Raw genomic sequence first — 12,933 nt, forward strand, 5'->3', positions numbered from 1 at the left:
CCTCTTTCGCCGCCTCTCGCAGGCTGACAGGACCAGACAGGGCCTTCACTCTGTGACCTGCATCTTTTCTCTTGCCTTTTTTCCCCCCCTTTCCCAGCGAAGGGAAAAAAAACACGCAGCAAACATGACTTTTGGTTCACGGATGAACCCGTTTAATATCAAACGGAAACGTTGTGTCGTTTGACAAGTCAATTTTTTTCCTTCTTCAAAAGACTTAATCCTCTTTTCTTTGGCCCACATGGAGGGTGAGACTTCAACTAAGACAATTGCCCCAGTGACATCTTCACATCTCCAGCTAGTCATGTACCTTGAGGCCGTTTATTGGATGCTTTCCATGTTGCTGTTGAGATTAAATCCGCCATTTTGCTGTGGATTTGGGATGCTGGGATTGGCGAGGGCGCCAGAGGTTTTGAGATAGTCTTGGTCTGCTGTTCTGTGAGATCTGTCAGATTATTCCGATGATGCTGAGCCTGCCGGCAGGGTGATCTCAAGTGGTCATCTTCCTGGCAACACTGAAGAGCTAATGCTGAGACCCAGATTGGCTTAATGTAATCGGACAGCTTTGGAAAGGAACGGTGATGGGGGTTGGGGGGGGGGGCATTGATCGGGTGTCAGAACTTACGGACAAAAACAATACTATTTATCAAGGTAAAGAAATATAAGTAGCTGTCCTCTATTTATGCTGTGAATACAGTTTTCGCACAGATTTCCTGGTCTCCTTTCCCTGTCATTCCTCTTTTATTATGATGTAGAAAAATGAGGTGCTCTACTGGAATAGCAGCCAAATGTTTTGTGATGTGTTGTGAGAAGGTGGCACCCCTGTGGCCTCAGGGCAGGTGAAATCACCTCTTGGCCATTGCAGTGTATTCCAATGTCGCAGAAACTTCCAAAACATGTAATGGGGTAGAGGGGCTTTACTTTATTTTTACATCAGTTGCTTTGAATGTGCACAGGCTTTTTAGAGAGCTGTTCAGAATCGGCACAGAGCTGTCACTGCATTCATTTCACACCTCAGTGGGACTTTGGTTCCACGGTTTGCTTGAAATGGATAAGGAAGTGGCCTGTAGAGGCTTTCTGCAATAAAGCAAGCTTTGGAAGTAAATTACAGATGACAGTACTGTAGTGGATCGTAATGAGCAGTGCTTCAGTGTCTTACAGTTGGCTACAGTTGTGCGCTGACTCAGTTGTTTCTCGATGTCCCGGTCCTACGTCTACATGACTATTAATGAGAAAAATCTTGTTCTGGCCTTTGTATTCCGATGAATTTGTACTTCTAAGGATTGACGCTTCTGCTTAAGTACGTTAGTTTAAATTACAAGTCAAAACATTAATCAAGGCACCACTGTACGGAGTGACTTTGAGCCATCGTTAAGGCTGTCTTTGGAGTTCTGTGTAATTTGCAAGTGTCCAGTAGCCATTGGGTTGGTCAGAAGGTCAGACACCTGCGTAAGGACTTGCTTGGTTAACTGCTCTTTTCTTTTTACTGGGGACCAAAGTTCAGCCTTCAGTATCCTCCTGTGCATAATGTGCTGCCTCAGATCTCATCAGATATGCAGATGAGCTGTATTTTTAGAATTTTTAACAGAAGGACAGTGAGGCTTGGTAAAATTAGCTCAAGACCTGTTGCTTCTCTCTCTCTCTCTCTTTCTAAAGAATCAGGCAAGAACCTCTGTTATGCTGGCTTCTCATCATCTACTCACATTTTAGAGGTGTCCTTTTATTTTAGGATGTTCGACATTGCACGTTGTTTTATTCTTTAAATATATTCAGAATCAAGGGTGGAAAAAACGGGGTCCAGACCTTTTTATTTTTAAAGAAACAGATAAAGCCTCTCTCTCAGAAGATCCTTTCAGTCTTCCATGGGCTGGCCCAGATTTGTCAGCCATGCTGGGATCCTGGTTAATGCCAGCTGTCCTCAGATGGCCCTCACTAACCCCTCTCTGTCTCTGGCTCTTGTTCCCCCTCCTCTTGCTTCCTCCTCCAGGTGGTCAGTCAGCGGTTCCCTCAGAATAGCATTGGGGCAGTAGGCAGTGCCATGTTCCTGCGCTTCATCAACCCCGCCATCGTCTCCCCTTATGAAGCCGGGATCCTGGACAAGAAGCCACCCCCCAGGATAGAGAGGGGCTTAAAATTAATGTCCAAGGTACGAGGCCACTGCTGTCCAATCCCTATCTGTGCCTCCCAAAGAAATTGCGGAGATTCTGGAAATCAGAGGTAGCCCAACACTGGATTGTCTGAACCGATGCATTGGAGGTTGTTTTGGTCAAAGGTTTGTGCTTTGTGCTGGAATTTAGAGGCATCTTTCAATTCGCTTTTAATTAAGACCTGAAGAACACCGCTGTCGTCCCTGCGTTTCCACTCCGTTGCCTTAATTGGTTAATAAAATTCTGAGCTGGGGTGAACACCGCCTTCCTGGGCTGGGAGCTGCCTTACAGCGGCGTGATGGCACCTTGAAATTACGGTTTTAGGATTAACAGTTTGTTTCGGTGACGCTTCTGTTTCCTTTCAGATCCTCCAGAGCATCGCGAACCACGTTCTGTTTACAAAAGAAGAGCACATGAGGCCTTTTAACGATTTTGTGAAAAGCAATTTTGAAGCCGCAAGGAGGTATGGAGTAGTCTTCCGCTTTCTGTTTTTGCAGTGCGTGTAATGTTTAGACTAAGTGGGGTCTTTCCAGCTTCCTGCTCGCATCTGTTAGGCTGCTGAACTCTAAGGCTTTCCCCATGTCCCTTAGAAAAGGAGATACTTGGTTTTATGGACATATCTTCTCACATCCTTCCCCCTTTTCACCAGCTTCCTTATAATTAATTCACCTGTGTAATGACATTAATCTTAGTGGGTCATGGGAAATGTATTTAATGTGCTGGATTGCTGACTTTGTTTTTTATAGGGTACGATCTGTTTTTATGCAACATGTATATGAGGGATGTTTTTTGTGTATGTTTAAAGGATGTGTTTTTTTAATGTACCCAGCAAAACAAATGAAGTTCCTGGTGGGAAAAGAAAGTTCTTTAAGCCTACGTCTTCAGTTCTCTTGAAACGTTTGGCTGAGCATCTTGTCTCACAGGGCTGGGCTTCCTAGTGCCGGTTCTGGTTCTTGTCCTGGAGGCCCACATACCTCCTGGTTTTCACTTCATTAATTGAAGCCGCAATTGAACCAACAAGTTTCTCAACTGGAATATTTGCACATATTTTCTTTCCACACAAAAGTTGTTGGGATTTTATTTTACTTTTGAAACATGATAGTTAAAAGGCACCCTCCCACATTTCTAAAATACTTCAGATTAATTCTGGTATTAAGTCAGTGAAGGGTTCTGTTCTTTACCTCATTGCTTGGCTTGAACACAACCCAGCTGGAGTGTGGTCTTCCAGGATTAGAATTGGAAACCCCTGCTCAAGAGACTTTACTTTAGGTGTTTTCAAGAGGTGGGAGAGTGAGAGTCTTTTTAAAATACGAATAGTGTTGTTCGCACATCCATACCAATTACACATTATTAAGATGTAAAATCATGTAAACTTGAAACATATGAGCACTCTACCACAGTGTTCTACTGATGCAATCTTTAGTAGTGATATGGGCCAAACTGGCATTAAATCACTTCCCCTTTTCATTGCTTTTAAGAATTCATGTTTGCTCAGCTATGAGAAAACATTTTTTTTTGGGTGCATTTCAGATTGAAGAATTAGATTAAAAGAGGTTTTAACAGATGCTGGACTGAATTAACCAGGCATGGTATTAAATGCATTTGCAAATACCATTCAAGTGGTGTTACAATTTTATTCACTTTGGTCCCTGGGGGGTTCGCTTTCTTATTCCAAAGCAGAAGATCTTTTGTGTTTGTGTGGAATGCACAGCAGCTGGTAAAGGTGTGATAAGCTTCAGTATTTATTTTATATTTGACCTTTCATTTAAAAAGAACCATGCCAAACCTGCTTTAAAGAGATCATACAGGTAAAAAACAACAACAGCAAAAGCAAATATCTGAAATATGAAATCACCAACCTGCAGTAACGGCAGTCAAACAGGTCAATCCATAACCGCCAAGGTTTAAAATGAATTTTTTTGTTTGCGAGTTTGAAAACGTGGCGCAGTGCCTTGTTCCTTCTGAAGATTTTCTCCACCCCTGATGTGAAACGGGGTGTCTGTTTCAGGTGTGTAGTACATTAACATTGCATGGAGAGTTACAGAGGGGGCTTAGGAGGCCTCACCTTGATAAACCCATCTGAGCAGTGTTTGCAAGGCAGTCGAACCCAGGTATGTGCCCTGTCCCACCTGGGTGCTCACCCTGCTCTCCCCCCCGCACTCAGGTTTTTCCTGGACATCGCGTCCGACTGTCCCGCCAGCGACTCGGTCAACCACAGCCTGTCCTTCATCAGCGACGGGAACGTGCTGGCCCTCCACCGCCTGCTGTGGAACAACCAGGAGAAGATCGGGCAGTACCTCTCCAGCAACAGGTGCGCAGCCTTGGGCTTTGCAGGCAGGGTTACCCCAGTGCATGGAGGCCGTTGTGTTGGGGCTCAAGGACTGGCCGTGTGTTGGCTGCTTCAGCGACAGTGGGGCAGGGTGGGACAGGGCGGGGAGACATCTCTTTCTCTCCTGCTGAGGTCGTGCTGGGGTGGCTGTAGAGGGAAATAGCAAATGCCCTGGCCAGGGGCTGAAGATGATTAAATACAAGATTGCATATGCGTTACTATCCCTTCCCTTGAAACTCGCGTTTTTATTTCGGTTTTCTTTTCTTGAAGAGTGAGCTTGTGGAGATTCTCATTTCTGCTCCGCCTCCTGAACTTTGACCTTCTGTTGCTAGGGACCACAAAGCAGTAGGACGACGGCCCTTTGACAAGATGGCCACCCTCCTGGCTTACCTGGGTCCCCCAGAGCACAAGCCCGTCGCGGACACCCACTGGTCCAGCCTCAACCTGACCAGCTCCAAGTTTGAGGAGTTCATGACCAGGTGAATCCTCCTGCGGGTGGGGACGGGTTCGACACCAGGCCCGCTTTCTGCCAGCCAGGGTGCTGGTCCAAATTTGGTTGAGAGAGTGACTTCATGAGTGTTTTCAGGTGCAAAACTAATTTTAACTGTCAGCCCGCAACTATTCCATCCAAAATAAATTATATAACCAACAGAAGTTCATTGATTTTACCTAATAATTAAATTAAATTAGACAGATGCATAACCCCACTTGGGCAAGGAGGGTTGGGCGATACTGTTGTTTATCATCTTATTTCTCCTTCGCTGTCTATAGATAATTCCCTTATAAACGTACTGAGCAGGTTTATGTGAAGGGCATGGTGACAGGTGATGGAGTATTTCATGGTTGTGCGTGTTCAGTGCTTGTGCTTTTTTTTTTTGCTGACTTTGGATTTTGCTTTCTGTTGCTCCAGTGTTGTCCTAAGCAACAGCAGCCCTCTGAACTGGTGCAGTGTGCTACAGCCCTGTTCGAGCTCGGGGTTTATTCCCCTGGCTGACAGAGGGCTGGTGTGTTTCAGTGACATTGTAAGCAGTGCTTGAAGTGAGAATGAAGTATGAGGTGCCAGGTATTATAGTGTTCAGTAGTACTGATTATAACCAGAATCTCAAACAATTTACGTTGTTAAATAACGGACTTGATAGAACATTTTTGTGAACCATTAAAAAATGCCAGGACATGCTGGTACAGAAAACCCCCAAGAAGCCCGGTTTCAAGCACTGGTCGTAACAATCTGACCGCAGTTGCCACATCTTTCTTCTCCTGTTAAGTCTTTTTTTTATGTTAGACTGACTCTGTGCTGTTTTTGCAGGCACCAGGTGCACGAGAAGGAGGAGTTCAAAGCTCTGAAGACGCTGAATATCTTTTACCAGGCGGGCACTTCCAAAACTGGCAACCCAGTGTTTTACTACATCACGCGCAGGTAGGCCTGAGGGTTACAGCTGGGCACCCGCTGGCGTTTCCTGCTGCTGGGGTTCACTGGAAAGGGTTCCATGCATGGGAGGCCTGTGGCTCTTGCAGTACGATGTGCAAAACTCTGGTTCATTGTCTGTGTGGCCTGCAGAAGGCGCAGAGGTTCTGTTTTTTGGACAGTTCCAGATTTGTGTGAATGCATTTTAAAAAAAAAATCTATATCAGGTGGTACTCTTTAATGAAAAAAAAACTGGGAGACGTTGTGTATGGTTGAGAATGAAAAGCTGTTTGGATCGGAATTGGCCTTTATTCAAGAAAAAAGGAACTGCGAAGCCCAAGCAGAGCGGAGCCAACTAAGGTCTCTTACAAAACATTTATTTACTGGCTACCAAAAAAAAAAGGTTTTGCCGTCTGTTTTCATTGTCTTTGTTGTTGGAAAAAATCTTCAATGCTAGCACAAGCGTTTTTACTTCTGCTCTTGGGAAAGGTACAAAAAGGCCATCATATTCCAAGTTTCAGAAAGAAAGTGGGCTGATTTTGTCAACAACATGTTAAAAAAACATTACTACACTAGGAAGGCTACAACAATATCAGTGTCAAGGTGAACAAGAGCATCTACTGAAGTAAGATCAACCATGTTTAGGAGCATTATTGAAGGACTGAGTAAACAATTCAGTTGTAATTAATCTTGCATATATACACATTTAATTATACTGCACTGAGAGCCATTTTTAACAATTTCATGTGTGCAACACAACCAAATGATTTACTTTCAATAACTGAAATTGTTTTTAAATCTAAATTAAAAAGAATGGTTGGTTTTAACGTAAAATCTGGTTCTGGTCCAGTTTTGCTTTAGAGCAAAGATGTGAATAAGTTCCATACAATTTAGACACAAAACCACTTCTTCGCTCCTTCCAGTATACAAATTGAAAATATGGACTGTTGTTGCATCTATAAGACCCTAAGTTACGAATGACAAATCCAAGAACCTGGAAGGGAAGCAAAAAAACTGTAAAGCTTTATAAAAAAAATCAAGGACCCATAGTTTTCTAAAAGGCAGTTCAGTTTGCTGAAACTCCTGAATCTGTATCACAGCTGCAGGTGCAGTTCATGTAGGCTTCTGTCTGCATTTGGGGAATGGAGGTAGTATTAAGTGCATGTTCTTTCTAGCTTTGTATTGTGTGTGTGTGTGTGGTACATTTTATAGCATTACATTGATGTGACATTGTTATGGTACTATATTATTTGGTTCTCTGTTGTCCAGGAATATCTTGTAGTAAGTAGAGTAACCGGTGAGGCTGGGGATATAGACTGTGCATTTTCTTTTAAATCCAGCTGTTATGAATAGTCTGGATTGCCTTGACCCTGTTCTAGAGTTCACCTCTGCCTCAATCGTGTTCATCTCGATCAACAGAATATGTAGGAGGAAGGAAATAGAAAACAGATTTTATGATGTTTTTAGATGTTGGTTATATTCTATTAGCAGCGATAGTCCTAGTATAGAACAGTAAATTGCAATGAGAGCGAATATAAAGTCCTCAAACGGTAGGAATATGGACTTGAGCAGCGCTAAAACATGTTGGTTGGGACTGACCACCAGGCCAGTCTAGCTTTCTTTTTTTGTTGTGGGCATCAGGGCTGGCCTGAGAAGAGGCTTTGCTGCTACAACACTGCCTCGCCACACTCAGGCAGTAAGAGATGTCCTCTGCCACCTTACTGCATTTTAGAGTGATGTGGAAATATGGACAGATCAGTTATTCAGTCACCAATCATCCAGCTTCCATCCAGAGGCGAATAATAATGATGCTTAAAAAAATAAATGAGCTGTTTGCTAAAGGATCTTCACAATTAGGAGGGACCAAATTCACTCAACAGTGGCCATAATGCACCTGCAGCCCCCCCCCATCTTCCTGCAGATCATTTGAGAAGTAATCTCACTTGGAGAGGTGAGAAATTGCTTAACCACTGCAATTAAGGGGGTAGGGGGATTTTGAGAGGTGGTTTAGTGCAAATCCGAAAATAGAATTAAGCTGTTTTAGGAGACTGCTGTTATTTACCCCTGCGCCTCTGAACGTAAGCTAAAATGAAAACATTCCTTGTCACAGGGCCAGTGCCAGATCTGTAATGTGAGCAGGAGGGTCTGTGATCTGCGCTTGCTGCTGTTCAGGTGTAGCCTACTATTAGGCAAGTCACGATTAAGCTTTTTGGAAAACAGAACTGCATTGCTCCCTTTCCTTGAAGAGCCATACAAAATCATTCAGACAGCTCAATCATGTCTTGAACAAGAAAGAATTACGCAGCTTGCACTTGTCCTGAAAAGTATCACAATTATTTTTATTAAGTTCATTTCCACAGAGCAGCGTCTCACTTAGTAATGATTTATTTATTCGGTGAACCAGAGGCTTCGGTTATTGTCTTATGGGAGTGCTTCACTACACATCTTAAGAAAAGGGCAAGCGTCAATCCATTCTTCTTGTTACTGATACTATATTCCAAATTGTTTCAGAAATTAAACCACATAGTTTGCATTGCATACCAGAAGGATAGTAGACTAGTCGAACAACAGTAATAAAATTACTGACAATGGAAGTGATTATTTGTGTGAATACCACAAATATAAATATGTTAATACCGGGATCACATGCAGCCAGGTAGTTTACAGTTTGTTTTTCTTCCTAGTCCTCGTGATTTGTTCCTCTGTATAATCTGAAGTTTCACAGGTTTAATGCTTAACCCATTGAAATAACTGTAGCACTGAAATACTGTAGTTGACGTCCTGACGAGTCGTTCATCGGGAAATTGTCGTCCTCTGCCAGGAGTAACCTGTGGTGCCCGTTTCCTCAAACTGTCACACTCGCGATGTAAGCTTTTTTTGTTTAGTTTTTTTTAATGTTTGTCTTGATATAAATCATAGAATACAGCGTCCTTGAAGGCTCAAGCATAATAAAGAAGGAACATTCATTTAGTGTGGGTTGTGTTTTTATAAATATATGCCCACGGTACTCTTACATTAGTCCTGCTACATTCTGCAGAGGGGCAATGAGCTGCTGAGAAGCGATTTGATGACTTTACAGAGGAAACGTATGGTATGTGCAATGACAATAACAGTCGGGATTTAAAAAAACACCCCCACCCCCCTTCTCCTTGCACCAAAAGGAAATTGTTTCTTGTATGCGGTGTTTGTTCGGGACATCTGGGAAGTAAGAAATGGGTTTTAGGTCAGAGTCCAGGCCGCTCTCGCAAGTAACAAGTTGAGCATGGCTGTTTCTGGGGCACAGGCGGTGGGGCCCCTGTTTGTGCTCCGCACGACGGCGTTGGTTTTCTTGGCGCTGCCGGTGCCGGGCGTGGTGCTGGTCCGGGCGTTGGTGCCGGCGGCCGGGCCGCGCGTGGCGGCAGCCCAAGGGTGGCCTCCGTCCCTGAAGACAGCCGGGTCGGCCGCCGAGAGGTTGGACGCGGTCATGTCGGAGGGCGGGCGGAACAGCGCCGATTTGGGCCGGTAGCCGGACGTGACGGCTTGCGCCGTGGGCCACCCGGATTCTCCGGCGTCGGGGGCCGGGGAGTGGGACGGCGCGGGCCGCCAGGTGGGGGGGTGGCGGGGACGTGCCTCGCCGCAGACGTGGTGCGTGTAGCAGGGGCAGCCCAGGACCAGGGCGGGCGTCTGTCTCATCCACACCAGGAGGCCCGTGACGTTCTCCTCCTCCTCGCAGGCCCAGGGGTTGTCGTAGAGGGTGATGAGCCGCAGGCCGCCCAGCTGGCTGAAGGCGCGCTCGCTGACGGAGGAGAAGCGGTTGTCGTGCAGGTAGAAGCGGGCCAGCCGGGACAGGCGGTCCAGCGACCCGGGCAGGATCTGCACGAGGAAGTTGTGGGAGAGGTCCACGGTCTCCAGGTTGGAGGGCATGTTGGTGGGCACAGTCCAGAACTTGTTGTGGCTCAGGTTGAGCGAGTGCAGGTTGGGCAGCGTGTTGTTGATGAACACCACCCGCTCCAGCTCGTTGCCCGACAGGTCCAGCACCTTCAGGTTCCACTGGTAGGCCGTGTCGTTCTTCTCCAGCAGGCGCAGGCGGTTGCCCGAGGCGCGGATCTCCCACAGCGCCCTGGGCAGGCGGGCCGGGAAGCTGGTCAGCTGGTTGTGGGACACGTCCAGGAGGCGGAGGTGGGCGAAGTGGCTGAGCAGCCCGTCCAGGTTGTGCAGGCTGTTGCGGGACAGGTTCAGCTCCCGGATGTTGTGCTGCAGTCTGTCCGGCAGCAGGCTCAGGTTGCGCCCGGAGCAGTCCACCACCCTGTGACCCCTGGCACACAGACATGTGGGTGGGCAGATGGCCAGGACCCGCATCCCGAGCAGTAGGACCAACACGCATGCAAGAGAGGTGACAGGATACATCATTGCTTTCCTGGAACAGATAGAAGAGAATAAATCAACTGTGGCCAAAATATGCATGAAATTGGAAAGCAGGAGAACTATTGTCAAGAGCTTTTGTCTAGCACAGTAATGCAGACATGAATTGTGCATTTCTTTTTAAAGATGATTTGCCTTTAAGACTCTTAATTGCATTAATTGCATCTCCCCTTTTCAGAAAATGTGGCTTATTCTTGAATTTACGAATGGATTTGCTTGCAGGCAGAGAGTTTTTGGTTTTGGAATTACATTCTTGTCCACGTTAATGAATCTCATCTAAAATGCCCTTATGCTCCTTTCAAACAGAAAGTTGCATTTGTGGGTATTTAAGAAGTAGGAGTGTGTAATAGTGAACAGTGCTGGGTGTTCAGGTCCCCAGTTCAGTTTCTGTGGCTGGTAAAAACCATGCTTCACTCGCTAGACTAAGACTTGAAGGCATGCCAGGTAAGCTGTGTTCTGGTGCTGCAGTGAGCTTCACTGGAGATGTTTAATATGTGTGTTCCAGGCGTTTGCATCACAGCAATAAGCTTTAGAGCTGTCTCCCCCCTTTTAGATGCAATTAAAAAATGATGCATACATATAGGTGTTTATTTTACTAGGAGAAAATGAAAAAGCATTTAGGTTTGAAGATCTATATCGATGGGATATATGTATTTGACAAAGACGAAGCTGAGTGCTTTCCATCTGTTTTGAATGAAATCTCGGGCTCGGGGCGAATCAGAAAATAATATCTGGTTAAAGAGCCATGTGTCGGAGAGCCGGATTCAGTCCGTACGGTTGAGCCTCTCACCAGTAAGAATCTGCAGTTGCCGACACCGAAGAGAAAAAATAGGGTTTCAGTCAGTCTGCGTTCCTCAAAAAATTGCAGCGGTAATTTCGGTAAAAAGTCGCATTTTCAATCCCGAGTTTGTGGTCCAGCAGTAGAAAGCGACCGTGCTGCAGTCTTACCCAGCTAAGATGGCTGGATTTTAGCCACGGGAGTGTGTGGGTCTGAGCATGTGTGTCGTAAATCACTCACCTTGTCTTCTTCATCACTTCACAATCATCTCTCTCCCCCTCTCTCCCCCTGGAGCAGTGGAGTATCAGATGTTCGTAGTGGGAGGACGGGGTGGTGTCGCTATTTTGTTCTTATTTTCCCTGTATCTCCTCCTCCTCCCCCCAGCCCGTCAGGCAGAGCTGTCCCTTTTTATGCGCGGTTATTTTTCGGTATTCCCTGCAGAACTGCGCCCCTCTCCCAGCTCGTCCTTTCCTGGCATGGCAGTGCAGTGTGTCCCTAGCAAGCAGAGCTTGTGCTGCTGCTGCTGCTGCTGCAGGCTCCCGGTGTGCACTGCGAGGGAAGAGCGCTTTCTGGGAGGGAGAGGGAGGGAGAGAGGCAGAGATGCAGCACAGAGCCAGGCCCCGTCTCTGCTCATGTGATGGGAGTAGGTGTGTGTGGGGGGGGTTGGGGGGTTGCTGACTCGGATCTTTTTGTGAATCTGGATCGCACACTCGACAAAACCTTCACGAGCGCCGCACATGAGCACGCACTCGCACACACTGCCCCTCAGACATGTTTGGAAGCACACCCCCCTCGACATGCTCGCACACGGATTCGGAGTCGCGGCAGTCGGGGAAAAAGAATGGATAGGGAGCAGCCGGGATCACTATGACAGACGATACAGCGCTGTTTGTCAGCGATCCAGAGTTCAGCAGCATCTTCACTTATGGTGTAATTTCACCCAAATTACGACATCCACTGAATTAGCTCCTTTGTCTTCAGTGAGTTCAGGAAATGACTAAATGTAACGTGGGACTTGAAAAATGCTAAGATAATTCCAAGTAATTATTTTCTTTGGCATGGTATGTAGCTTTATTGAAGCACTGAGTTCACTGGATCTTTATATGCGTACGTCTCTACATTGGGTGCATGCAAACAGCTGAGCATGACTTTGTCGTACTGTGCAGTGGCAAAGCAAGCCATCCTCAAGGTGCTTTATGGATGATGGATGAAAAGCCCAACATTGAACAGAAAATGGCAAATTGTAATTATTCTAGATACAACACAAAAAATAAGACAAATTAATTTTTTAGCATGACTTTTTATGAAGGCAGTGATTGTCAATGAGACGTCTGTAGTGGGTACTTGTTGCCATGTGACACAGCTGGTAAATGGATTTGCATCTTTCGTTACTTCAGTTACACATTAACACAAGTCACTTACACAGAAGACCAGAAACAATGCTTTTACTCGACCTTTGGTTGATTCTCATGTATTGTGGTTCACACACATTTTACAGGGTGTTGATCTGAAGTGTTCTAAATTTCAAGGAAGTGGGCTACAGTGATGCCTCTTGGTATTTCTGAGAACTAGGCCATGCCTCCCTCCTTTGATTCATGTCCCCAAGCTGCTATTATTTATAAAAAAGGCAGTAACAAGGAGAGGAAGATGACTTGTATGCTTTCCTCCGAAATGAGGACTTGTCAGAGCTGTCTTCAGTATTCTCCACTGTGTGTCTCAGAATGTCTACAATCGAGCTGGCATCCGCTGGAGGAGACATTCAGCTGTTCCTGCAGCAACTGAGGATCCCCTGACCAGCCCTTTCCCGTTTTCCTAGGGAGTTTCCTGGATGTCCCCTGCTGCTAAGAATCGGCTGTAGCCCAGTGCTGATCTCACA

The 12,933-nt window shown here is 45.9% G+C and overlaps 2 protein-coding genes across 10 annotated transcripts in view; one reads left to right on the top strand and one right to left on the bottom strand.

The window, feature by feature from the left end:
- Positions 1-12,933, top strand: part of nf1a (neurofibromin 1a) — a 103,035-nt gene that overhangs the window by 43,357 nt on the left and 46,745 nt on the right. For all 9 annotated transcript variants that reach the window (XM_088615894.1, XM_088615895.1, XM_088615901.1 and 6 more), the window contains 5 exons: positions 1,985-2,143; positions 2,510-2,607; positions 4,309-4,455; positions 4,806-4,952; positions 5,780-5,890. In XM_088615894.1, the coding sequence (XP_088472020.1) occupies positions 1,985-2,143; positions 2,510-2,607; positions 4,309-4,455; positions 4,806-4,952; positions 5,780-5,890 (662 nt within the window). The remainder of the gene's footprint in view (positions 1-1,984; positions 2,144-2,509; positions 2,608-4,308; positions 4,456-4,805; positions 4,953-5,779; positions 5,891-12,933) is intronic.
- On the bottom strand, positions 8,191-11,619 carry omg (oligodendrocyte myelin glycoprotein). Its single transcript, XM_088615912.1, has 2 exons — positions 11,298-11,619; positions 8,191-10,274 (listed from the first exon to the last, which is right to left on the bottom strand). Exons 1-2 carry the CDS (start codon positions 11,309-11,311, stop codon positions 9,098-9,100), a joined length of 1,191 nt encoding a protein of 396 aa, XP_088472038.1. The 5' UTR covers positions 11,312-11,619; the 3' UTR covers positions 8,191-9,097.

The sequence above is a fragment of the Lepisosteus platostomus genome, chromosome 22 (genome assembly GCF_059453375.1).
Source record: "Lepisosteus platostomus isolate fLepPlt1 chromosome 22, fLepPlt1.hap1, whole genome shotgun sequence".
Lineage (NCBI taxonomy): Eukaryota > Metazoa > Chordata > Actinopteri > Semionotiformes > Lepisosteidae > Lepisosteus > Lepisosteus platostomus.